Source organism: Macaca thibetana, chromosome 5 (genome assembly GCF_024542745.1).
Source record: "Macaca thibetana thibetana isolate TM-01 chromosome 5, ASM2454274v1, whole genome shotgun sequence".
NCBI lineage: Eukaryota > Metazoa > Chordata > Mammalia > Primates > Cercopithecidae > Macaca > Macaca thibetana.
The window spans coordinates 146,615,502-146,642,890 of NC_065582.1; the positions used below are offsets into that span (position 1 = coordinate 146,615,502).

General features: G+C 37.8%; 2 protein-coding genes across 10 annotated transcripts in view; one reads left to right on the forward strand and one right to left on the reverse strand.

Moving 5' to 3' along the window:
• Window positions 1-27,389, forward strand: part of SMIM14 (small integral membrane protein 14) — a 720,432-nt gene that overhangs the window by 104,026 nt on the left and 589,017 nt on the right. The gene's annotated exons all lie outside the window — the stretch shown is intronic.
• The window catches only part of N4BP2 (NEDD4 binding protein 2), a 107,483-nt gene that overhangs the window by 39,125 nt on the left and 40,969 nt on the right, over window positions 1-27,389 (reverse strand). For 7 of the 9 annotated variants that reach the window (XM_050790321.1, XM_050790326.1, XM_050790325.1 and 4 more), the window contains 9 exons: window positions 24,002-25,145; window positions 20,761-20,885; window positions 15,563-15,651; window positions 13,603-13,679; window positions 9,087-9,242; window positions 4,784-7,161; window positions 3,887-3,972; window positions 2,882-2,927; window positions 785-981 (listed from right to left, as the gene is read on the reverse strand). In XM_050790321.1, coding sequence (XP_050646278.1) covers window positions 785-981; window positions 2,882-2,927; window positions 3,887-3,972; window positions 4,784-7,161; window positions 9,087-9,242; window positions 13,603-13,679; window positions 15,563-15,651; window positions 20,761-20,885; window positions 24,002-25,145 — 4,298 coding nt within the window. Of the gene's footprint in view, window positions 1-784; window positions 982-2,881; window positions 2,928-3,886; window positions 3,973-4,783; window positions 7,162-9,086; window positions 9,243-13,602; window positions 13,680-15,562; window positions 15,652-20,760; window positions 20,886-24,001; window positions 25,146-27,095; window positions 27,189-27,389 lie in introns of all 9 variants that reach the window. The other 2 variants (XM_050790328.1, XM_050790330.1) reach the window with 1 other exon arrangement.

The window sequence follows — 27,389 nt, forward strand, 5'->3', positions numbered from 1 at the left end:
CTCCATCTCAAAAACAAACAAACAAAAAAATAACCCAGGCATGGCAGTCCCTGTTACTCAGGAGGCTGAGGTGGGAGGATTGCCTGAGCCCTGGAGGTCAAGGCTTCCATGTGCTGTGATCACACCACTGCACTCTAGTGTGGGCAACAGAGCCAAGACCACGTCTCCAAAAAAAAAAAAAAAAAAAAAAAAGAAAGATGCAGCTCAATCACCTATAAAATTAAATCTAAAACAACACAAACATAACATGGATGGCTTATAGCTGAGTATCAACTAATTTCCCTGAAGCAAAAACCTCCAGCTTCAAATTATACTTAAAATATTTTTCAATTTTTTTTTTTTTTTTTTTTTTTTTTTTTTTGAGACAGAGTCTCGCTCTGCCGCCCAGGCTGGAGTGCAGTGGCCCGATCTCAGCTCACTGCAAGCTCCGCCTCCCGGGTTCACGCCATTCTCCTGCCTCAGCCTCCCGAGTAGCTAGGACTACAGGCGCCCGCCACCTCGCCCGGCTAGTTTTTTGTATTTTTTAGTAGAGACGGGGTTTCACCGGGTTAGCCAGGATGGTCTCGATCTCCTGACCTTGTGATCCGCCCGTCTCGGCCTCCCAAAGTGCTGGGATTACAGGCTTGAGCCACCGCGCCCGGCCTAATATTTTTCAATTTTAACATTAAATTCAATCAGGTTAAATATGGATTCCAGACTAGAAAATACTTTGAAAATCACAAAGTAAACATACACAATAAACCAGAATCAGAGATAGTAGCTTAATATTTATATTAATTCATACCAAATTATGTTTTTCCTGTAAAGCAATTTCTTCTGACATTATTTCTCTGAGTGATACTTTTTTAGTTTGAGTATTCCAATGATCCAATAAAGGTAGCATTTCGGATGCTGCTAAGGTCTTCAGTAATTTTTTGCCTGTTCTCTGAGATGATTTTTGTTCAGGATTATCAAGCCCAGTATGTCCAACCAAGGAAGGATCTACAAAGTAGTATAAATACTGTCATACTCTCAACAATAAATGTATAAATTAAACATTATTCACTCTGTTACATTTACCTCAGAGACCAAGGGAACAACAGTTTTTTAATTTTCAGTTTGTAAATATAACACAACTCTGAAATTGTAAAATACATCTTCACATCATTGCAAGTAAGAAATGGTGTTAATGTAGCAATATTTTAAAAGAGTAATGATCTGTGTATAATTTTTTTTTTTTTTTTTTTGAGACAAGAGTCTTGCTCTGTCACCCAGGCTGGAGTGCACTGGCGCGATCTCGGCTCACTGCAACCTCCGCCTCCTGGGTTCAAGCAATTCTCCTGCTTCAGCCTCCCAAGTAGCTGGGATTACAGCCGCCCGCCACCACGCCCAATTTTTGTATTTTTAGTAGAGACGGGGTCTCACCATGTTGGCCAGGATGGCCTTGAACTCGTGACCTCAGGTGATCCGCCTGCCTTGGCCTCCCAAAGTGCTGGGATTACAGGTGTGAGCCACCGCACCCGGCCAGTCTGTGTATAATTTTAAACTGACTCAATGCTTCCTACTCTTTTTCATATCATATCAACCCAAAATATGCTGACATGTATACAGGACACTGATAAATAGAGGAAGTTATAGCCAGCTGGAAGTGAGCAACCATAACAGCTATAGTCAGCTCTGCCCACCCATTCTAAGGACCAAGAAGATTGATTATTTTGGCAAACCTGTAACTCACTGAAGGCACACAATAAAGACTGGGCAAATGATATTCAAAATAAGGAACTGAACATTCTATAAAGCTCACAATAACAGAATTTAATGTGTAACATTTCAACTTCTCAGAGGAATATCAACACATTCTGATATATTCCTCTGCTGTCCTGGGGAGTGAAGAAACAACAGACACTGGCATTTGCACACCATCGTTTGGGCACCTCTATCCCTACATCAGCTGTAGCTCTTGAGGCTATGACATGAGCACAGGTCTGGACCAAAGTGGATCCTAAGAATCTTCAAGGTGGAACTCCTTGCCTTGGTCCCAGTGTGGAGTGGACAACAGAGGCATATGGAGGAACTCATGCACAAAAGGAGGATGCTTAATAACAGGTCTGCCACCCTGCAACAGTCACTGAAGACAACACTATCTAAGAGAAGTCATCTGGAATCAAATATTTTCAAGTTGGCAGGATGTACCAAAAAAGCAGGCTGCGTTTTGTGATCTAACAATACTGACATCAATAAAAACTTTGAATAACCTAGTAATATTTCAATGATGTTCTTGATCAAACACATGAACACTTTATTGCTCTCAAACCAAAAGTTTTCTTTCATGGAGAGCAAAACCTCAACAGGAAATACTTTGAGAGCATACCCTAGGTGTTCCACAGCACTCATGAAAGTTCAATATATATTATAGGGGCTTTTTTCCCTTTTAAGTTCTATTTCATATAAATAAAGTATTAAATATTTTTAAAGAACTGGCTGGGCGTGGTGGCTCATGCCTGTAACCCCAGCACTTTGGGAGGCCAAGGCGGGTGGATCACCTGCGGTCAGGAGTTCGAGACCAGCCTGACCAATATGGTGAAACCCTGTCTCTACTAAAAATACAAGTTAGCCAGGCATGGTGGCGTGCACCTGTAGTCCCAGCTACTCGGGAGGTTGAGGCAGGAGAATTGCTTGAACCCAGGAGGCAGAGGTTGCAGTAAGGCAAGATGGCACCATTGCACTCTAGCCTGGGCGACAGAGCAAGACTCCGTCCCTAAATAAATAAATAAAACTTTTATTTGCAAATCAAAATTTGTGAGTACTGTATTTTGTGGAAGTAATTTAGAATGAGTTAAAATTCAAACACACACACCAAGTTTCAACATTAAGACATTAGAAATAAAAATATGTGCTTTACCCTGCATAAACTTGCCACAAGACACCTCTTCTTGTCTTTGTCGCTCCTAAACACAAAAGCCAGGCAAGAGATTGGCAAACAAGGAGTGCATTAGTAAACAAGGATACAAGGTTATATTATTTTTCTCTAGAAATCATTTCTCCTTGTATAACTGTAAACGATCCTTACTAAATCTAAGTAAAACAATAAAGTTAGATAATAAAAATTATGAAGCATGACTACAGCTACATATTTTTCCACTTACAGAATGGTAAAAACACTGCCCTTTTTTTCAAAAAAATTCTTGTTATGGAGAATGGTCTGAAAAAAAAATTTTTAATAAATTAAAAACTGTCTTTGAAATTTAACCAATCAGCATTGAAGTCTTTAATTCCGGGAGTGAAAAACTCACCGTTTGTAATTTTTTTTCTTGGAAAAAAAACAGGCCAGGCACAGTGGCTCATGCCTATAATCCCAACACTTTGGGAGGCCAAGGCAGGAGGATCACTTAAAGCCAGGAATTCAAAACCAACCTGGGCAACATAGTGAGACCTCGCCTCTATTAAAAAAAAAAAAAATTACCTAGGTGTGGTGGCAGGCACCTGTTTAGTCCCACCTACTCTGGAGACTAAGGCAGGAGGATTGTGTGCCCAGTAGTTCAAGGCTGCAGTGAGCTATGACTGTGCCACTGCACTCAACCAGGGCAACAGAGTTAGACACTGTCTCTAAAATAGAAAAAAGAAAAAAAAAAAAATGAACAATCACAATGAGCTCCATCGCTAATTATGTAACTTGGGGCTGTCTGGAAATACTTAAACTAGTGAAAAGAAAGAAAGAAAGAAAAAAGACAGTAATCTGTTAAGTGGTACAAGTTCATTCTCTCTCAAAGTCAAAATTCAACAGAACTCATCCATCTCAAAGTCAAAACTCAACAGAACTCCTTCATATTATGTGGTAGATTTTATTGGAATTCAAAGGTTCAAAGTGGACAAAAAAGGAGCTCTTTATAAAAAGAAGCCTACCAACCATTACAGATTCTTTCCATTTCTCATGAATCACTTTCGCCAGATTCAGATCTATATGAACCACACAATCTTCAACTGTTAGAGACCCTTGTGGGGGAAGGGGGAGGGAAGAAAATGTAATCATTAGTCATTATATATTTGCAGAAAACATACTAAACCACCTCATGCATTATAAAACTAACTTGTATTATTAATTCCTAACTTATGCTTCTATTTACTAAATCTCAGAGTATTTTTATTTATGTTATATGCTGTTACTGTCTTCACACTTCTTGACTACTGCAGTCATACAAAGCTTCATAGTAAATCTATTTAAGTTATTCCTTTCCATGAGTCTAAATATGTTTATTCATTTCTGTTAATCAAGACTTTTCAATAAATATGCTCTAAAAAAATTAATCTTGTCTTAAACGTAACTGGAGTAGCACCAAAGGATTTTAAAAGGTTCATCCGTACAATCAGGTGTGAAGTAAACACCAGAGAAAACGTTCAAACTATGCATGGGATAAATACAAACTCCATATAAATATTCTCTATTTATTCCAATTATATTTCTTAAAGGTCTCCAGAAATGTGTCAAAAATAAGGCACTACGTGAAGTTAGACAACATAAAATTACTTTTGCATTTCAGTTAACATAGAAAATAATTTTACAATCAAAATAGAACTCTCTAGCCAGGTATGGTGGTACATTCCTATAATCCCAGCTACTCTGGAGGTTGAGGCGGGAGAATCACTTGAGCCTGGGAGGCGGAGGTTGCAGTGAGCTGAGACTGAGGCACTGCACTCTAGCCTGGGCAACAGAGCGAGACTCTGCCTCAGGGGGGAAAAAAAAAATAGAAGCCTCTATAGTCTAGTCACACAAAGACACACACATGGTCATTTACTTTTTCCTCACCTGAATCAATACCAACAGGACCAAATAATTCATTAAGTTGAAAAGCCAGTTCAGGCGGTAATGCCAATTCCAGACAGTCTATAGTCAGAGATTTGGCCATCGCTGGAGTGGGATTCAATATCTCGGTATTATCTTCCTCACTAACTCCAGCTGATAAACTATTTCCTGCCATTAGAATTTCCTCCATTTCCTTCTCATCTTCATTCATAAATTCTTCTGCATCTGAAAATTTCACATAATCCTTTGGAAATTTTTCATTTCTCTTTATTTCAAGAGAGTCAGCAAAATAAATTTCTTCATTGAATTCAAGATTTGAAGTACTAGATACAAAGTTAAAAATATCAGAAAAATGTGAAGGAGAATGTATGTTGTCTCCAGCCTCTGTGACTACTAGGTTTTTTTCTGTTTCACTCATATCTGTAGTAGTAGCTTTTGGAATACCTGGAAAGGACTGCTTACTGCTATATAAAAGTTCTGCCTGGCTGTTAGGAAGTACGTCGTCATTATTCTTTAGACTCACAGCAGCACTGGGAAGTATACTTGTCATTGATTCATGGTTTTCAGGAGTAACAGCTCTCATTTCCGTCTGCTCTGAGTTTCCTCTTTCTGCATCACAAGCAGACTGTGAGTTAGCATTACTAATACCAATCCCATGGCTAAACTCTGGCACAGGAGAATTAGAATTCTCTAAAGTTCCTCTTTGGCTAATAATTTCTTTCAAATTCAACCCCAGAGAAAAAGGCCCAATTTGTGATCCATCGCACGATTTTTGGAAATTCTCAAACTCTGTATCCTCACATAACTTAGTTTCAGAATCCAACAAAAGACTTGTGGCCCAAATAATATCTTTATTACACCTCTCATATAAGTCTTTCAGGGCTTCTAATGAAAAGGATCCAAACAGTTTACAAAGAATGTTAAGATTTTCAGATTCATCTGCACTGGTAAGCTCACTTTCTTCAACAAACGTGCTTTTATCATACATTACTCTATATGGAATTGCTTCTTGAACACCTGATTTTGTGTTAATACTGGAAACTTTCGGCTTAAATCCATCTAATCTTCCTGTTAATACTTTGATAGAATCTGAAATGCTAATTTTATTCTTTTCTATTTTCCATAAAAGAGCAAAATCCTGTGGTTCAGTCTGGGTACACATGCCCACTTCTTTTCCAGGGTCTCTCTTAGGCATATGCTCTTGACATTCAGCTAATGTTTCTGGTTCCACTACTCCAGAAATAGTTGGTGCACTATTGGTAAAAGTAAGAGGCAATGATGTGTGTTGCCCATGACTCTTTGTACTTAGACAGGTCTGACTCTCACAGGTCATTTCACTGGGTAGCATTTCAGAACTTCCTAAATTGGAGCTACTCGATGTCTTTAGTTTTTGAGGGCTTGTGCCCCAACAGGCCTCATGTGCTGTAGATAATGATATTTCATTCATTTTGCCATTTGTTCCAATTTCTAGGTTGGGCTCACTGAAACCAGTCTTTGGCATTCTTGATCTGTGTTCCCTCTGAGCTAAAGAATCAGATGCAGGCCAGTCACCCACAATGTTGAATGAGTTTTTTTCAATATTTTTATAAGCATCATATTTATAGCTACTGAGTGGCTCTGAAGCATCATCACACTGTGACTTTCTGCCATCCTCTACACTTTCATGTGGAGATCCTCGTTGCTGGACACAATCTATATTCACAGATAAACTGTTAACTAATACTTTGTGTGACTGAGGGTAATTATACTTTTTGTCATTTTGTACAGATGAAGTTTTTTCCGTTTTTCTATTCCTTTTTGTCCTCTGACCAATAGTCTTATCAACTGGCCAGTCACCAACAAAATTTGACAGCTCATGTCTTGGGAACTTTTCCAAAGTTGATTTGCTTTTTTGTTTCCCAAAGGCTTTTTTCTTTACTGTTGCTCTTTCTTCCACTATTTCACCAGGTGAGGGTTTTTCATTTTGAAGTGGTTCGGTATTTGCAAGATCACAGTCTTCTTGATTATTTTCACTATAGCAAGTACTAGGTGATACTCTCTCCATAGAACTATCTGTGTCAGTTTTACTATACCCTTTTACAGCCACCATTTCTATTTGCTCTTCTTCACTTTTGTCTGTTACTTGTAGTTTGCTTTCAGAGTCAGAAAAATACATGTGTGGAGTTTCCAGAATTAAAGCACTTTGAATGCTAGGATTCATATCACTTATTTCTTTTCTTCTTTTGTTTAAATCTGCATTAGAGAGATATGTAACATTCTCGGGTAACACCGTTTCTTTGGTTACATCAAGATTCTTCTCTTCAATGAAATCTAGATGCTTCAAAGATGAAGATAAAACATTTTCTTCTTTTTCAGAGATAGTATCTTCATTGTCTCTTGGGCTGTAAGATTATTTTAAAGAGTATCATGAGAAAGTCTCTTAATGCTGCCATCAATACTATGATTTAAAGAAGCATTAATTGTCAGGGCACTTAACAGTTATTCTGAAAATTTTATAAATAAACTACATTAAAATTATAAAAGCTAATTTTGATCATAGTGATCTTTGATCACTATGAACACATTACTTTGTTGTAACCCCATTACCTAGCATGATGTTTGGCATATATGAAGCACTCAAACTTTTTTTTGAATTGAATAGTGCATATGAGATTTTCAGTTTAGGTGTTAATTATGCATTAAAGTTAAAGCTCTGAATTTGTTCCCAGGAGAGGACACCACTTTCCTGGCTTCTTTCTGACTTTAGTTTTACATAGCTAAGCATATGTAAAATAGGTCTGCCTCTATACTGTGTACCTGTCATTTGATACAGAGGAAGCTTCATTTACAAAGTCACAAAGGGCCAACAAACGCTATTTGCCCAATTAAGAGAAATGAGAGAAAAAGAGCTTTCATTTGAAATGTCATTTGGTAAGATTTTTTAAAGCCATACTTAATGTTAATTTCAGACTCAGAGCACTTGTGCAAATCATTTTACTCTCAACTTCAGTTAATTTTTCCAGATTAAATTTGTCAACGCATTTTCCTTTTTTTTTTTAACTTCAGGAGTGCTCGAAGTCCCAACTCTCACAGGATGCCTTCCTAAGTGAACTCATACCTAACACTGAGTTTTCTATGTGTTAGATGATGATACAACTCTAAGTCCCTTGCATGTACTAATTCATAATCCTTATAAGATTTTTATGAGCAGAGTATTACTGGCATTTTAGAAATGAAGAACTGAAGTACAGAGAGATTTTGTAACTTGCCAAAGATTACAAAGCTTTGGGATTTTTGAACCCAGGAAACATAGTTCAAGAGTTCATGATCTTAACTACTTTGCAACACTGTTTCTCAATTTAAAAAAGCATTTATAAATTTTGTCTTCCCCATTCCCAACTCCTTTTTATCCCTTACCATCATAACATGTGGATAATTCAGACCTCTACATATATCTGGTTTCTTCTTTACTCGGTCAATTAATGCTGTTTTTATTTATTCAATTGTTTATGTGTCCTCACTGCTAAACAGAATCAGTGCTACCTCGGATTGCAAACTGTCAGAAGGCCACGACTTGTATTACTTGGTAAAAGTGTACCGTTAATAATTTTTATAACACTAGCTTGAAAGAATATTTTCATTAAAACTTAAGGAAATTAAGAAGTGATTTAAGTGGATATAAAACAGCGAGAAGATAAGGGAAATACTGGTTTAGCAGCGAGCGTCACATAAAACTGGCAGGAGAATTCACAGCATAATCATGGACTCGCAAAACTCTAGGACAACAAAAGAACCATCATGTCATCTCCCATATGAACTTGTACTTCTCTTGCTAACTACATACATCCCACCACAGGTAAGACTATAAGTAAACCCTTATAAATAACAAAAGTCCACCCTATTTATTTTTTTATTTTATTTATTTTTTTGAGATGGAGTTTCGCTCTTGTTGCCCAGGGTGGAATGCAATGGTGCGATCTCGATGGTGCTAACTGCAACCTCCGCCTCCCGGGTTCAAGTGATTCTCCTACCTCAGCCTCCTAAGCAGCTGAGATTACAGGCATGCACCACCAGCCCGGCTAATTTTGTACTTTTGGTAGAGATGGGGTTTCTCCATGTTGGTCAGGCTCGTCTCGAACTCCTGACCTCAGATGATCCACCTGCCTCAGCCTCCCAAACTGCCAGGATTACAGGTGTGAGCCACCACACCTGGCCAACTCCACCTTATTTTTAAAGTTTATCAGCAATGATTCCACACGCTCCAAAATTATACTTTTTAAAAATTGTATTTCAAATTGAATTTCGTACATAAGGCATTTTAACCTACCTAGTGCTTCTATCCTCACAAGAATATGCACACAACTCAATACGTTCAATTTTCTCTGGAACCGAAGAACTCATAATTATTGGCACTGAAACAAAACGTTGATAATGTTCCAACATTCTTGTTATTTTTTCTTTGCTTACCCCGTGAATGTTACGCCTGAAAATTCCAGGGGAGAAAAGGGTTGAAGGAATATTGATAATTAAATTTTTAAAAATCAGAACATATGTCCAGAAAAACAATAATATATTTCTAATAGATAAGAATATCAAAGCTGCTTTATTGTGACCACAATATATATGAATCGATCCTAATTTTCATTTTATTAAGGATTTCTTAAATTATACACTTTAAGTTCAAAGAAAGAAAGAAAATTCTAGTATTTGAAGTTTCTAGAGGTTCAAATATGAAGTTTGTTGTTTGTGTTTTCACTCATGGTGGCTTTTTAAAAAATGTTTTTTATTATAAGCTCATATTTGGTTGAACTTAATACATGAGAATTCTGAGGCCTTCAACTCGGGAGTACTTTCACACAGCATCTAGGTTTATCTCTGCCAGGAGGCCAGATGTTATGAAAACATCTCAATTGCAACTCTCCTGTCTTGGGTTGAATTCAAGGCTTTGTGTCTGGATCCCAGGGATAATATATGCATTTGCCAGTTGGGAAATCTGGCTTTCATATTTACCTACCTCGATCTTGTCTGGTTTCAGATCACAGAGAAGCAAAGAGATAGAAAATATGAAAGAGAGGTTAAGAGTCATAGGAGCCAGAGCCAAAAGTTCTAGTATACATCTAATCTAAGTCCCGGAAAGAGAAGAGAACGCATGGGACGGAAGCAATGTAAAGAAAAATGCTGAGAATTTTCCAGAACTGATGAAAAATACCAATCCCTTAATTTCAGAAGCCAACAAATGCCAAACAAGATAAAAAATAAGAAATCCATAACTAGAAACATAGTACTGAAATTGTCATTCACCAAAGACAAAGAGATGATATTAAAAGCAACCAGAAATTTAAAAAAAATCATTTTAAAACTAGTTATCTACAAAGAAATTATTAGAATGACAGCTGACTTAACAACAATAATAATGTAAGTCAGAAGGGAGTTAAGTGTTATCTTCAACAACAGAAAATAACTGTCAGTATAGAATATACATATCCAGCAAAAGTATCTTACAAGAATGAGGGCAATAAAAAGATTTGCAGATTTTAAAAAAAGAATTTGACACCAAGCAGACCCTTACTGTAAAGAAAATTCTCAAAGATGAACATCAGGCAGAAGGAAATTCCCAGATGAAAGGTATATGATGCAAGAAAAAAATGAAGCAGAAAGCAATAACTAGATGAATAAGTGAAAACAAACACTACCTGTATACTCTGGACAATGAGAGCATGTAAACTGAGAGGGAGGCAAGTATCAGAATTAAAATGTTTTAAAGTCTTCATATGTGTGAGGAGGAAAGCCAAGAAAATGGTTTGACTTTAGATTTAAAGTCTGCATGATAAAACTTGTAAGGTAACCACTAAAAGAACAAAAATAGTGTATATGATTTCCAAATTAGTAGAGAAGAAAAAAATTTAATTAAAAAATTTGGAAACAATTTTAAAAATTTTAAATAAGGCATGATAGGAAAAAAAATCCAACTACATCATTTTCTATATTAGAAGAACAATCACAGAAAATGTGAGATAAACAAAAAGCACAGAATGAGACAAGATCAATTATATGCATAATTGTAAGAAACAAGATCAATTATATGAATAACCAAAATAACCATAAAAGAACTAAGTTTATCAGTTAAAAGTCAAGGTGGACAGAGTGGATTTCAAAAAATCCAGCCATCGTGCTTACAAGAGATACATCTAACAAAAACATTCAAAGTAAAAGTATGAAAAAAGAAATAAATACTAACTAAAAGGAAGTTGATATAGGTCTATCAGTATTAGACCAATTACACTTTACAACAAAAATCACTACTAAAGACAACAAAAATCACCAGAAAATAATAAAAGATTCAATTATTAGGATAATATAAAAATCTTAAGCTTGTATACATTTCAAAAACTACCCTCTAAATATATAAAGCAAACATAGGCAGAATTATAAGGAGAAATCACATGTTCAACAAAATAAAGGGAGATTTCAACATTCATCCCTCAAATATAGGAGATATGAGTAACAAGAAGCATGATTTAATGGATATATTGACACATTGTAATCATATACATTCTTATCAAGCAAATATGAAATGTATAAAAAATCAACACTTAAGTAGGCCAAAAAAATCTTTAAAATATCAGTGAATTAGTATCACACAAACTACACAACCTGACCTACTGTAGTTAAGTTGAAAACCAATTTTTATAAAAGACAAAACACCCATCTGTTCAGAAATTTAAAAACACAGTACTAAATAACCCAAGAGCTGAAGGACGAAATTAATCATAATGCAAACTAGAAAATAACTAAATAAAACAAAAATAAAGTATTATATATTAAAATTCTGAGAGCAGCTAAAATAATACATAGGAAAATTTTATTTTATTGGGAGACAGAGTCTCACTCTGTTGCCCAGGCTGGAGTGCAATGGTGCAATCACGGCTCACCACAGCCTCGACCTCCCAGGCTACAGCGATCCTGCCACCTCAGCATCTGGGACCACAGGCCCATGCCACCATACCCAGCTAATTTTTTTATTTTTTGTAGAGTCAGGGTCCCATTCTGTTGCCCAGGCTAGTCTCAAACTCCTGGTCTCAAGAAATCCTCCTGCCTCAGCTTCCCAAAGTACTGGGATCACAGGTGGGAGCCACCACACCTGGCATACATAGGGAAATTTTAACATCAAATGTCATATTAGAAAATGACCTAAACCTTCAAGTAGAGAAGTTTAAAACACAAGAGAATAAAAAAGCAAAACTGATTTTTAAAGCAATAAAGGTAGAATAATGAGAAGCAGAAATTAAACATCAAAAAACTTACAATGGAGTTCAAATAAAGCTGAGACTTGTTTATCTGAAAAGGCTAATTAAAACAAAATCTGATCTCTGATGAGAACAATAAAGAAAAAAGGAGGGAAGATAATATAAACATACTAAGATTGCAGGAGGGAACTTAACTGCTAACACAGTAGATGTGTAAACAGTAAGAGACGATTATAATTGCTTTAATAAAGTCTTAATAAATTCGGAAATGTTGCTGTAAAGGAAAAATTCCAAATGAACATTCTCACGAAGAAAACATCAGATCCAGAGAATTTTTTAAGTAAATTCTAACATTCAAACTTAGATAAACCTAGAAAAGAAGAAAAGAGGAGATACTTCCCAATTAATGTTATGATCCGCAAAGTCAGGTAAGACAAGTCAAGGAATAAAAAACTGTAGTCAATCTCATTCACTTATAAAGATGCAAAAATCCTAAATGAAATATTAGAAAACCAAACTCAGTAATCTATCAAAAGGAAATGAAAAGGAAGTAGTGATACATGCTACAACATGGATGAGCCTTAAAAACATTATGCTAAGTGAAAAGATGCCAGACACAAATGGCCACATATTATACGTTCCATTTATATGCAGTATACACAACAGGAAAACCCATAAATACAGAACACACATTAGTAGTTGCCAAGAGGAGGGGGGAACCAGAGTAACTGCTTGTAGGCATAAGGCTTCTTTGGAGAAAATGGAAAAGTTCTGAAATTACATAGGGGTGATGATCACACAACACTGTGAATATACTAAAATTAGGTTGTCCTTTAGTACTAAAATTAGTTGAAATTGCCAAGAAAAAAAATTACCTAACCAAAATGAAGTTAGGGCTATCTCTATGGAAATATAGAACACAAAGCAAAACACACTGTATGTCCATGCCTTGACTGACATTTTTATTCAAGTCAAGCAACTGAATAAAGAAAAAAGTATAGCCATAGGGGGAGGCAGGCATGGAGTGAGATACCTGGACAGCTGGATATTTGCTACTTTTTCCATCTCTACATTCGTACTACCTTCCAGTGCTCTAAGTCACTAAGCAGCTACAACAGTCTGCCCCTCCCAGTAGCACATGGTTCAGGTATGCCAAATCCTAGGGTCCGTTCTAGTTTCAGATATTAACATATGATTCAAAGTAATAAAGTACAGGCTGGGCATAGTGGCTCACACCTGTGGTCCCAGCACTTTGGGAGGCAGAGGCAGGAGGATCACTTGAGGCCAGGAGTTCAAGACCAGCCTGGGTAACATGGCAAGACCCTGTCTCTATATTTAAATAAATAAATAAATAAATAATAAGAACTCAAAAAAGGTAATAAGGGACAGAATATATAATACAAGGGGAATTTTTACTGTAAATTAACTCAATTTTAGAAACACAAACTCTTCATAAAACTAGACAAAAAGTTGTAAGCAATAGAAATTAAATACAGTCTAATCAATTCATTCATCATTTACAAGGGGAAAAATCTAGATGGACCCTCTCTGTCTGCTGTTATATAAAAAGCATGTTACGTAGCCTCCAAGTTTTACCTTGCAAGTTCCTTTGGTTTAAACTTCCACCATGTGTCTGGTTCCCGAAAAAGGACTTTGTATTTGTGTTTCTGAGACTACATACAACAAAGACAAAAACATTTTAAAATAGATACTTCCAAGAAATTAAAATTATTGTTTCTAAATTTATAGCATTTTAAACGTAAAGATTATCTCATCTTGATGAGCATGTTAAAATGGCAAAATATACAATCACTTTAACCTAGCAATTAACTATTAGAAATTTATACTACTGATAAATACTTATATAAGAGCATTTATTTATATAATACATATATTAGGCCAGGAGCGGTGGCTCATGCCTGTAATCCCAGCACTTTGGGAGGCCAAGGCGGGCGGATCACCTGAGGTCGGGAGTTCAAGACCAGCCTGACCAACATGGACAAAGCCCATCTCCACTAAAAATACAAAATTAGCCGGGCATGGTGGTACATGCCTGTAATCCCAGCTACTAGGGAGGCTGAGGTAGGTAAATCGCTTGAACCTGGGAGGCAGAGGTTGCGGTGAGCCGAGATTGTGCCATTGCACTCCAGCCTGGGCAACAAGAGCGAAACTCCGTCTCCAAAAAAAAAAAATACATATATTAGATATACGCCAGGATAGCCAGTTTTCCACTATTTGTAACATCAAAAGAATACAAATAACCATGTGGCTATTAATATAGAACTGACTAAATAAGTGAAGGTATAACCACAAGATGAAAATACTACACAGTAATTTTATAAATTCTACATGTGTTAATGACAGACAGTTCTTAAAAAATGTTAAGAAAGGAAGATAGGCCGGGCGTAGTGGCTCCCGCCTGTAATCCCAGCACACTGGGAGGCCGAGGCGGGTGGATCACGAGGTCAGGAGATCGAGACCATCCTCGCTAACACGGTGAAACCCCGTCTCTACTAAAAATACAAAAAATTAGCCGGGCATGGTGGCAGGCGCCTGTAGTCCCAGCTACTCAGGAGGCTGAGGCAGGAGAATGGCATGAATCCGGGAGGCGGAGCTTGCAGTGAGCTGAGATCACACCACTGTACTCCAGCATGGGCAACAGAACAAGATTCCATCTCAAAAAAAAAAAAAAAAAAAAAAAAAAAAAAGGAAGATAAAGAATTTTCAGCCGGACATGTTGGCTCACACCTATAATCCCAACACTTTGCAAGACCGAAGTGGATGGATTAACTGAGGTCAGGAGTTCAAAACCAGCCTGGCCACCATGGTGAAACCCCATCTATACTAAAAATACAAAAAATTAGCTGGGCGTGGTGGCGGGCACCTGTAATCCCAGTTTCTCAGGAGGCTGAGGCAGGAGAATCGCTTGAACCCAGGAGGCGGAGGTTGCAGTGAGCTGAGATCACACCATTGCACTCCAGCCTGGGCAACAAGAGCGAAGCTCAGTTTCACCAAAAAAAAAAAAAAAAAAAAAAAAGCTGGGCAAAAAAGAGCAAGGAGGGAAAGAGGATTAGGTATAGGTCAGGTAAACGGAAAGGATTTAGATAGTAAAAGAAATCTGGCAAATTTAGAGAGAATAGCTGAGTTTACAGATTGCTGAATTTCTCAGAACAGCAAAATTTCAAAAGAAATTTGGGGAAAAACAAAGGACCAACAAATTTTGATTCTGCTAAGTATGAGGAAAATGAAATAAATATATATAACATATGTACAAAAAAACTATAATTTAGTACCACTATCTTTTCATGAAAGACTCAAAAAAAAAAATTTAACTTAGAGTTTAAAAATTGAATTTCAGAATTTAAAAATTTACCTTTATGGAAAAACTCAGCTAAATGGCCTAATTTCCTCATTTTCCTGAAGACCAAAGAAAGCTCAGTTACAGACTATCCAAGATTCTGAGATTCTTAAGTGCTTCAGACTCACTTTCATAATTAATGTTCCCCAATAACTGCATATGATCTGTTATAAACTTATGACAACTTATGGTACTAACCAAAGCAACATATGGTTTCATTTCCCATGCCTGTAGGTTTGTATTATCTATAATTACAGGAGATATCTTCTTCTCAAATGCTTCCTTTGCTGAAAAACATAACAGATAATTAAAAATCATTTTTAAATAACAATATTTAAGTATTATGATTTTCAAAAAATCTGATGTTTTCATAATTTGAAAAACACAGATGCGCTAATTTTACTCACTGCTCAACTTCTAAATATCCCTTTGGGGACATAAAAATTAAGTAAGTACAGGTTGACTGGGCATGGTGGCTCATGCCCATAATCCCAGCACTTTGGGAAGCCAAAGCAGGTGGATCACTTGAGGTCAGGAGTTCAAAACCAACCTGGCCAATATGGTGAAATCCCATCTCTACTAAAAAAACAAAAATTATTTGGGCTTGGTGGTGCCCACCTGTAGTCCCAGCTACTCAAGAGGCTGAGATAAGAGAATCACTTGAAACCAGGAGGTGGAGTTTGCCGTGAGCCAAGATCGTGCCACTGCACTCCAGCCTGGGCAACAGAGTGAGACTCTGCCTAAAAAATACAAAACAAGGCCGGGTGCAGTGGCTAACGCCTGTAATCCCAGAACTTTGGGAGGCCAAGGCAGGCAGATCATGAGGTCAGGAGTCCAAGACCAACCTGGCCAACATACTGAAACCCCGTCTCTACTAAAAATACAAAAATTAGCCAGGTGTGGTGCACGCATGTGAGTCCCAGCTACTTGCGAGGCTGAGGCGGGAGAATAGCTTGAACCCAGTATGCAAAGGTTGCAGTGAGCTGAGACCACGCCATTGCACTCCAGCCTGGGTGACAGAGTAAGACTCCGTTCCAAAAAAAAAAAAACCCACATATTAAGACTGTCAAGCAAGAGAGAAATACCTTGAGTAGAAAAATTAAAATCAAACTATAGTTTGGAGTTTAGTTAATAATAATAAACCAATTTCTTAGTTTTGACAAATGTATCCTAGTTATATTAGATGTTAACATGAAGGATAAATTAGTGAAGGGTATACAGAAGCTTTCCATAGTATCTCTGCAACTTTTCCATAAATCTAATATTCAAAACTAAAGCTTAAAAATAAACAACAAACCCAAATGGACAAATACACACAAAATGTAATGACCTGAAATAAAGAAAATATTATAATACACTGTTGCACAAGGGATTTTCTTACCTTTCTTCCAAAGGAATTAGACCATACAGGAAATTAATGATGTACCACAACAAGTAAGTCTTACAAGTAATTATTTGGAAGTTTTCAAAGTTCTGCCCAGTCTCTAATAACTCACTAATGAAACAAAGAACCAATTTAAAAATGGGCAAAAGAGGCTGGGCATGGTACCTCACACCTATGATCCCAGCACTCTGGGAGACTGAGGCAGGCGAATCACCTGAGGTCAGGAGTTCTAGACCATCCTGGCCAACATAGTGAAACCCTGTCTGTACTAAAAATACAACAATTAGCCAGGGATGGTGGCACACACCTGTAATCCCAGCTACTCAGGAGGCCGAGGCACAAGAACCACTTGAACCCAGGAGGTGGAGGTTGCAATGAGTCAAGATCGTGCCACTGCACTCCAGCCTGAGCGACAGAGCAAATATGAATAGACATTTCTCCAGAGAAGATATACAAATGGCCAATAAACGCACAAAAAGATGTTCCACTTCATCAGCCATCAGAGAAAAGTAAATTGAAAGCACAATGAGATACCACTTCACACCTACCAGAATAGGAATAATCAAAAAAACGGACAATAACAAGTGTTGGTGAGGATGTGGAAAAGTTGAAACCCTCATAAATTATTAGAGGAAACATAAAAAGGTGTGATTGCTTTGGAAAACAGCATGGCAGTTCCTAGAAAGATCAGACATAGACATGTGTGTTTGTTTATAGCAGCAGTGTTTTTAATAGCCAAAAAGTGAAAACAATGCAAATGTCTACTAATTGATGAACAAATTAACAAAATGTGATATATCCACCCAATGGAATCTTACTGATCCATAAAAAGGAATGAAACACATGCTACAACATGGATGAAGCTTGAAAACATTATGCTAAGTGAAAGAAGCCAATCACAAAAGTCCACATGTTGTAGGAAAGGTCCAGAATAGGCAAATTATCTATAGTGACAAAACACAGACTAGAGAGAAATGAAGAGTGACTGTGAATAGGTATAGAATCTTTCTGACATGATAAAAATGTTCTAAAATTTAGTGTGTTCTAAAAGTTGCAGCAAAGCCAAATTAAATAGAGTGTATTGACGAATGCACAGCCCTGAATATTAAGTTCTAAAAACCATTGAATTGTACAATTTAAATGGATGATTTGTATCGTACATGAATTTTGTCTTAACAAAGCAGTTTTAAAATGAATTCCACCTATTAACATATATTATTGTTGCTGTTATAATGGCATGCTGAACCATGCTAACACTTTTTTTTTTTTGAAACAGAGTCTCGCTCTGTCACTCAGACTGGAGTGCAGTGGTGGGATCTTGGCTCACTGCAACCTCTACCTCCCAGGTTCAAGCGATTCTCCTGCCTCAGCCTCCCAAATAGCTGGGATTACAGGTGTGCACCATCATGCCTGGTTAATTTTTGTATTTTTAGTAGAGATGGGGTCACGCCATGTTGGCCAGGCTGGTCTCGAACTCCTGACCTCAGGTGATCCATCTGCCTAAGCCTCCCAAAGTGCTGGAATTACAGGCGTGAGCCACTGCGCCCAGCCAATGCTAACACTTTTTACCTTCACTTAACTTTCACAACAATCCTAGGAGTTAAGTATTATTATTCCCTTTCACAAAGGGGACACTGGGCCTTGGAAAGTATAAATAACTTGCACAAGATCATATAGCTAGTAACTGGTGAATCCAAGGGTGATCTTCATCACCAAATCATACTGCCTCCTTTGGTTTTAGTTATGTTGGTATTTTCAGATTCCTGAATTCTTAATCTTTAGTTCAAAAATGAATATATAAAAAGTTAACAATGTCTGAAGATGGCAAACCCAATAATCACCTTTATAGTACACTTATCATAAAAGACTGAGGGCCAGGTGCGGTGGCTCATGCCTGTAATCCCAGCACTTTGGGAGGCCGAGATAGGCGGATCACGAAGTCAAGAGATCGAGACCATCCTGGCCAACATGGTGAAACCCTGTCTGTACTAAAAATACAAAAATTAGCTGGGCATGGTGGCCTATGCCTGTAGTCCCCGTTACTCAGGAGGCTGAGGCAGGAGAATTGCTTAAACCCAGGAGGCAGACATTACAGTGAGCTGAGATCAAGCCACCGCATTCCAGCCTAGCGACAGACCAGGACTCTGTCTCAAAAAGAAAAAAACCTGAGGAAAATATAGTCCCTATATCTTAATAAGATTCTCCATAGAAAATTCAAACTATGCAAATAAACATTTAATGATAAAACCACCTTCACTGAATAGACAGTTATGCTAGCAAGGAAACTAAATTTTTACCTATGATGTCCCTACAGATTCAGTTTATAGAGAGTCGTTTTTATTCTCACACTATCTTCTATAAAAAGTAAACCAATCGCCAGGCATACTGGCTCATGCCTGTAATCCCAGCACTTTGGGAGACCGAGGCAGGTAAATCACAAGGTCAGGCATTCAAGACCAGCCTGGCCAACACGGTGAAACCCGTCTCTACTAAAAATACAAAAATTAGCCAGGCACAGTGGAATGCGCCTGTAATCACAGCTACTCAGGAGGAGGCTGAGGCAGGAGAATCACTTGAACCCGGGAGGCAGAGGTTGCAGTGAGCCGAGATTGAGCCACTGCACTCCAGCCTGGGCAACAGAGTGAGACTTGGTCTCAAAAAAAAAAAAAAAAAAAAGAGTAAACCAATCTAACGAAGACCAGTGGTTAACTGGTCAAACTCCATTTCTAGTGGTTCAAATTTGATTTTAGAAAGCAGTAACCAGGCTGGGCATGGTGGCTCAAACCTGTAATCCCAACACTTTGGGAGGCCGAGGTAGGCAGACCACTTCAGGACAGGCGTCCGAGACAAGCCTGGCTCTGGCCAATATGGCAAAACCCCATCTCTACTAAAAATACAAAAATTAGCCAGGCATGGTGGCACACGCCTATAGTCCCAACTACTCAGGCTGGGAGGCTGAGGCATGAGAATTGCTTGAACGTGGGAGGCTGACGTTGCAGTGGGCCGAGATCACACCACTGCACTGCAGCCAGGCGACACAGCAAGACTCTGTGTCAAAAAAAAAAAAAAGACAACAGTAACCAGAGCATAGGAAACAAGTGCAATTTCCTTACAGCTATTCTGAGATCCAAGCAGAAAATTAGATTTACTTCTCAAAAGATCCCTACTGATAACTTAAATATGCCACACAATATTCTAAGTACCTTACAAAAATTAACTATTTGAATCCTTATAACAACCCTATAAGACAAACTTACCTCTTACTATGTAACACAAGAATTAATGTTAATTATAATTAAAATTTTATATATACTATACAGTTATAGCTTGGGTACGGTGGCTCACACCTGTAATCTCAGCACTTTGGGAGACCAAGGCAGGCGGATCACCTAAGGTCAGGAGTTCGAGACCAGCCTGGCCAACATGGGGAAATCCTGTCGCTACAAAAAATACAAAAATTAGCCAGATGTGGTGGCATGCACCTGTAATCCCAGCTACTCAGGAAGCTGAGGCAGGAGAATCACTTGAACACAGGAGGCAGAGGTTGCAGTGAACCGAGATTGCACCACTGCACTACAGCCTGGGCACAGAGCGAGACTCCATCTCGAAAAAAAATACTAAGCCAATTTAGCTGGGCGCAGTGGCTCACTTCTGCAAACTCGGCACTTTGGGAGGCTGAGAGAGGCAGATTGCTTAAGCCCAGGAGTTCAAGACCAGCCTGGACAACAAAGTGAGATCCTGTCTCTACAAAAAATACAAAAATTAGCCAGGGATGGTGGCGCACATCTGTGGTACCAGCTACTCGGGAGGCTAATGTGGGAGGATCACCTGAACCCAGAAGTCAAGGCTGCAGTGAGCCAAGATCACACCACTGCACTCTAGCCTGTGCAACATAGCGAGAACCTGCCTCAAAAAAAAAAAAAAAAAAAAACAAATACACAAACAAATACTAAGTGAATCTTTTCTTTATATTACTCACAACGTTACCCAGAATCTGATTATCTGTTCTTACCACGATTCTGGTTCCATTCATGTGCTTCTCCTAAGTACTTTACATCAAACTGGTACTGTCCATTTATATAAAAATAATCATCAGTACTAAGAATGACTCCACTTGGATTATCCTCTTGCAAAGTCCTGTGAAAGATAAATGAAATAATTTTCATTACCTTTTCTTCTAAATTTTCTCTCCTAATTTTTTCAAAGTCATAAACCAAATACATTATTCAAGTACTATCATTTTGTAGATCACTTGAGGCCAGGAGTTCAAGGCCAGCCTGGCCAACGTGGTGAAGCTCCATCACTATTAAAAATACAAAAATTAGCCAGGTATGGTGGCATGCACCTACAGTCCCAGCTACTAGAGGCTGAGGCATGAAAATTGCTAGAACCCAGGAGGTGGAGGTTGCAGTGAGCTGAGATTGCACCACTGTATTCCAGTCTGGGCAACAGGCGAGACTGTGTCTCAAAATAAATAAATAAATAAAATAATAAAAATCAGTCTGGGCAACATAGCAAGAACCCAACTACACAAAAAAGACAAAAATTAGGCAGGTGTGGTAGTGTGCACCTATAATCCCAGTTGCTTGGGAAGCTAAGTTGGGAGGATCACTTGAACCCAAGAGGTTTAGGTTACAGAGAGCCAAGGTTGCACCACTGCACTCCAGCCTGGGTGACACAATAAGACCCTCTCTCAAAAAAAAAAAAGAAAGAAAGAAAGAAAAAAAAAATTAAACACAAATAGATAAATAAAAGAATAAACATATTGTAATATTCAAACAAATCATACTGAAAATACTCTAAGCAGAAGTTTAATTCCAAAAAAATCCAACCTAAGGCAGGTCTATTTTGCTTTATGTAAATTATTATTCAGAAACTTGTTTTTAATGTTATGAAGACCTTTTATCCTTAACTATAAAATCGTTATAATGGTTTGAAGATTAACAAATGTTTAACTATCCTTTTCTAAAAATATATATCCCTTTCTGTAGCATCTGTTAAGTGCCAGGCACTGTTTTAAGCACTGAGCATACATCAATGAACAAAAAAACACAAAAACGCTTGCACTCATGGAGCTTACATTCTAGGGAATGCTCATTTGATCCCAATTCCTATGTTTATCCTCTTCTCTTTGTAGCTTTCCCTTCTCTGACACTTCCTTTTTTACCATTAAACATGCATATATCTCAGCTATCTTTAAAAATTCTAACTAGGCTGGGTATGATAGCTCATGCCTATAGTCCCAGCACTTTGGGAGGCTGAGGTGGGAGGACTGCTTGAGCCCAGAAGTTTGAGATGAACCTGGGCAAGATGACGAGATTCTGTCTCTACAAAAAATTTTAAAATGAGCCGGGTGTGATGGCCCATGCCTGCAGTCCCAGCTACTAGGGAGGCCAAGGCAGGAGGATTGCCTGAACCCAGGAATTCAAGACAACAATAAGCTATGATCATGCCACTGCACTCCAGCCTGGGTGACAAAGCAAGTCCCTGTCTCTTAAAAAAAAAAAAAAAAAAAAAAAGTTTGAGACCAGCCTGGCCAACATGGTGAAACCCTGTCTCTACTAAAAATATAAAAATTAGCTGGGGGTGGCAGCAGGCACCTGTAATCCCAGCTACTCAGGAGACGGAGGCTGGAGAATCTCATAAACCTGGGGAGGTGGAGGTTGCAGTAAGCTGAGATCACACCACTGCACAACAGCCTGGACGACAGAGTCAGACTCTGTCAAAAAAAAAAAATTGTAACTACACTTTGTGACCCCTTTCAACTACTACCCAACTTCTCTCTTTCCCTTAACTCCATCATCAGAGCTTGCTAAACCCTTTTGCTTTCTACCCTCACAGGACAACAAAATTGTTTCTCAGATATCCATTCATGACCTTCTTTCCAAAAAATTCAAAAAGACTTTTTGCATCCATCGTTTTCCTTTGGTTTGAATATGGGACCATTCTCTTCAAGACAACGCAGGTTCTATGTCTCAACACTATCCCCGTTATTTCTCTCTCTTCATTCAAAAAATATTAAGTTTCTACCTTGTGACAAGCACATTTTTCTTTACCCACACTCAAACTGTAGCTGCCTCTGATTCTAAAGGCCCCTGAAACCTAGTTCTTCAAAATTGTCTCACAGCTCAACTGCCTTCTAAGGTACCACCTTTCAGTCCAATCTCTTTCATGAAACACACTGCCATGACTGACAGTAACATCTACAATATTGTTTTATTGTTGTTGTTGCTATTAAGTCAGTTAGAAAAGCCTACATGTCTACTGAAAAATATGCCTGTAAGTGTATCAGCAGAATATGTGGAAATTTACTGGCAGAGAAACTCAGACACAGAAAAGATATTAAAAAAAAAAAAAAAAACTAAAAATAAGTTTATGAAGGACATTCTCCAGTTATCTATGCATATTCATTAAGACTAGACTAGATACACCCAGGATCAAATAGAGGACACCCAACTAATAATATTAGAAGGCTAACGATTAAAATTTGGAAGAAGAAAAAAAAACTAGCAAATAAAATAGATTAGGTGAAATCTTCTGGAATTTAAAGGTTAAGCAGGGATAGAGAGAAATTATGAAAACAATACTCTTCAAGGAGTGCCACTGAAACCATTACAAAGCTGCCTGTAACACTTGACTCCTATCTCCCAGATTAAGGCACTCACAGCCTACCTTAACTACAGAAGGGATAAAGGTGTATATATGAGATCAAATAACTAATGGTACTCTATTTTGGAACAGAAAAGTCCCTGAAAACTTGAAGTTCTCTGACTACCAGTTGTCATCCTATACTCTCTTCCTTCAAATCACATATTTCTAAAAGCATTATTTAACAACATTCTATAATCCTGAATTTCCAACTACCAGTAAAATTAATATATTTAAGACTTTCATTCCATGAAATCAAGATCAATTATACCTCTTTAACTCTGTGATCAAAGCTGAACTCATCTTTCTCCCACTCAAATTAGCTCTCCTCTACTACGTCAATAACTCACAATTTTGGAATCCTCTTTAATTTTTTCTTCTGTCTTTCAAAGAGATAGTCAAAGATGAAGGGATTCCATAAAAAAAGTTTCCAGAGAAAATAGTGTTATTATTAGCTACACAAAGTTAGTAAAACTTAGTAAAAAGAAAACATTTTAGGGGTTACTAAAGATCTGTACTAAGCAAAGCATTTTGCATATATATTCACACTTGTGTTCAAATTCAGACATTATACTATTTTTTTAAAACCCAATTAAACCTCATACCTTGCCAAAAAAGATTTTCCAGATCCTGGAAGACCTCTGAGAAGAACAAGAACTAGTCCAACATAAGATGTCTTCTTTCTTACAACCTGAGAAACTGGGGTTTCTTGTACTTGATAAGCACTTGTTCCATCTTTATTTCTCCATACTTTTGTTGGGGAAGTGTGAGAAATAACTGAGGGTGGAAATGTGTAGTTCACAGATCTCCAGTGTGCAGCTGTGGTTACAACAGGAGCTACAAAGCCATGGTTTCCTTGGAAGAGGTCAAAAGCAGGAATCATTGGATTCCACATCGGTGGAGGTGGCGGAGGAGGCAACAGCAAGGGGAGAGGAGCAAGTACTGGGCAGTAACTCACATCTTTCCCCTTAGTTGGCAGTTCAGGATGTTTGTGTGGCTTGAAGTTGAACCCTTCGGAAGGCAGAAAAACATCAGAGACCCGAGTAGATTTTTGATCCCCACCCGTACCCGGTAAATCAAGCCCTGGAAGGCTTAAAGAAGCCTGAGGTTCGCTGGCATCCAAATCTACAGGAGCTTCAGAGAATTGAGCCTCAACACACTCAGATTCTAAAAGTTCTTTCTGTTTTTGATTGAGACTGCTACAGCCCACGATGGAGTCACTTGCTACATTTAAAGAACTACTGAGAAGAGAATCTTCTGGGTAGTTACTTTCCAAAGCCAATGTGTTATCCTTTATAAAACATTTGGACTCGCTCAAAACAGAATGTGAAGGTAATGGGTTTAAACTTAACGTAGAGCCAGAATTGTCTAAATTTTCACTGTTCAAATTCATATTTTGTGTAGAAAAAATGGGAGTCATATTACTTGAATCAGGATTTACAAACTCACTCAGGTCATTAAAACTATTAACATCTTGTGAAGGCAAAAATGAGTATACTTGGTCATCAGGAGAAGAGTTCAATTTCTCAAAAGCATTTTGTATTAAGGAATCCAGGTCTTCAGTTAGCTGCATGTCCAAAAATGAATCTATTTTTGAATCTTCACTCTCTTCTTCAGGACGTTTTTCCATTATTTCACTTTCTGCTGCACCTACTTGGTTCCCAGAAGCAACAAAACTTTGTGAAGATGATTCTTCTATCTTGGTATCAGTGGCAGATAATTCTAATAGACAATCCATAGCATTTTCAACTGTACAACAACAAGAATAATAACAACAACAAAAACATAGACAGAGAAAACAGATTTAATAATTTTATTAAAATCCAGCTAAAATTATATTGGATTTTGCATTGAACAAAATATAAATGTACAATGTTCATGTTATTTTTAAAAAATTAATATTTTACTAACATACCAAAGTCTGTAGTGGCAAAAAGTCTGAATGATGGAGACATGCAATCCTATTCTTTCAGGAAACAGTAATAAACCAAGCTAATAAACTAATTAAATAAATATTATTTGCTGAATTTATTGAGTAAATGTATAGATATCTGTCATTGGATGTATTAGCTTATTTATAAAAGTCCTAAAGCCTGTTGATTAATTTAACAAATACCTATTGAATGTACACTTTTAAATATTAAGTATTTTATATATTCTCTTAGTAAATCTAATTTATTTACATGATCCATGCTATGAATTGCACTTAATACAAATATATTTATGAGTGTGTACTGCATATCAGAAATATTTTGTAAAAAAAAATCTTTAATAGATTTTTTTTGCAGTCTAATAGAGAACTTTGCAGTCTAATAGAGATTAAAAACAATTATATTAGAGACAATTACATTGTAATATAATACAGATTAAATAATGCACACTTTTGGCCAGGCGCAGTGGCTCATGCCTGTAATCCCAGCACTTTGGGAGGCTGAGGCAGGTGGATCACCTGAGGTCAGGAGTTAGAGACCAGCCTAGTCAACATGGCGAAACTCTGTCTCTACTAAAAATATAAAAATTAGCTGGGTGTAGTGGCAGCGCATGCCTGTAATCCCAGCTACTCAGGAGCCCGAGGTGGGAGAATTTCTTGAACCGGCAAGGCAGAGGTGGTAGTGAGCAGAGATCGAGCCACTGCACTCCAGCCTTGGTGACAGAGCGAGACTCCCTCTCAAAAATAAATAAATAAATAATGCACATTTTTGATAATGTACAAATGCCATAGAAGCACAAGGGAGAATAAGAAAAGATTTCACATAAGGTGATATGTGAACTGGGACTTGAAGATTAAAAAGTAACTTGCCAGACACAAGAGAAAAAAGGGTAAACCCAGGCTTGGCTCTCCCTAGAGGGAGGTTGATTGGGTAAAATTGGGAACAGTCCTGTATGCCATGTTAAGAAATATTAATTTTATTTTCGAAGTGAACTTGAAGGAAACTACCAGTCATAGCATTTCAGCTAGAAGTTTTATACACATCACCTCACTGAATCCTCAAATACTACCATGAGGTATATTATTCCTAGCAAACAGATGAAGAAATGAAGTTAAAAAGTACATTAACTTGGCCCAAGTCACACAGATAGTCAGTGACAGAGCCAGGACTGGTGTATCTGACTCCAATGCTGAGCTCTTTCTGTTATAACACAAATAGGGAGCCATTAGAAATTTTAAGGCCAGGTGTGGCGGCTCATGCCTATAATCCTAACATTTTGGGAGGCTGAGGCAGGTAGATCGCTTGAGACCAGGAGTTCAAGACCAGCCTGGGCAACATGGAAAAACCCTATCTCTACAAAAATTAGCCAGTGTGGTAGGGTGTCTGAGGTAGCAGAATCGCTTCAGCCCAGGAGGTAAAGGCTACAGTGAGCCTCTAGTGAAAGTGATTAGATTACTGCACTCCAGCCTGGGCAACTGAGTGAGGCCCTATCCCAAAAAAAAAAAAGGAAACCAAAAAAAAAATAAAATAAAATTAGAATTTTTAAGCATTTGAAGTTTGGAGCGAGGGGTTGTTTATTTTGTGTTTTGTCTTGCTGTTTTAAGAAAGGTAAGTCTGGAAACAGCACAGCAGAGTAGGTAACAGCTCTGGTCTGGAGTCAGAACACCAACATTTAAATCTCTACTGCTGGCTATGACACTTTCAACAAGTTAACGTCCCTAAACCTCGATTTTCTCATTTGTAATATGGGGATAATAAAAGCACCTACCTCATAGGTTGTTGTGAGGATTAAATGAGATAATCCATGAAAAAGTGCTGTGCACAAAGAACTGGCACCTAGTAAGCACCCAATTAATGTTCCCTTAAGAAGAAAAACAAAGAGGGATTGGAGGGGGCAAGCCTGGCAGAGACCAATTAGGAGATCATAGCAATACTACAAAGGACAGAAAACCTAAAAATGGAAGAAAAGAAAAAAAGGTTGGGGGGGGGCAGGGAGGGGGAAAAAAAAGAAAGCAAACATAAGGAGTATTTCTATGAAAAAAATCTACATGACAGTAAAGTG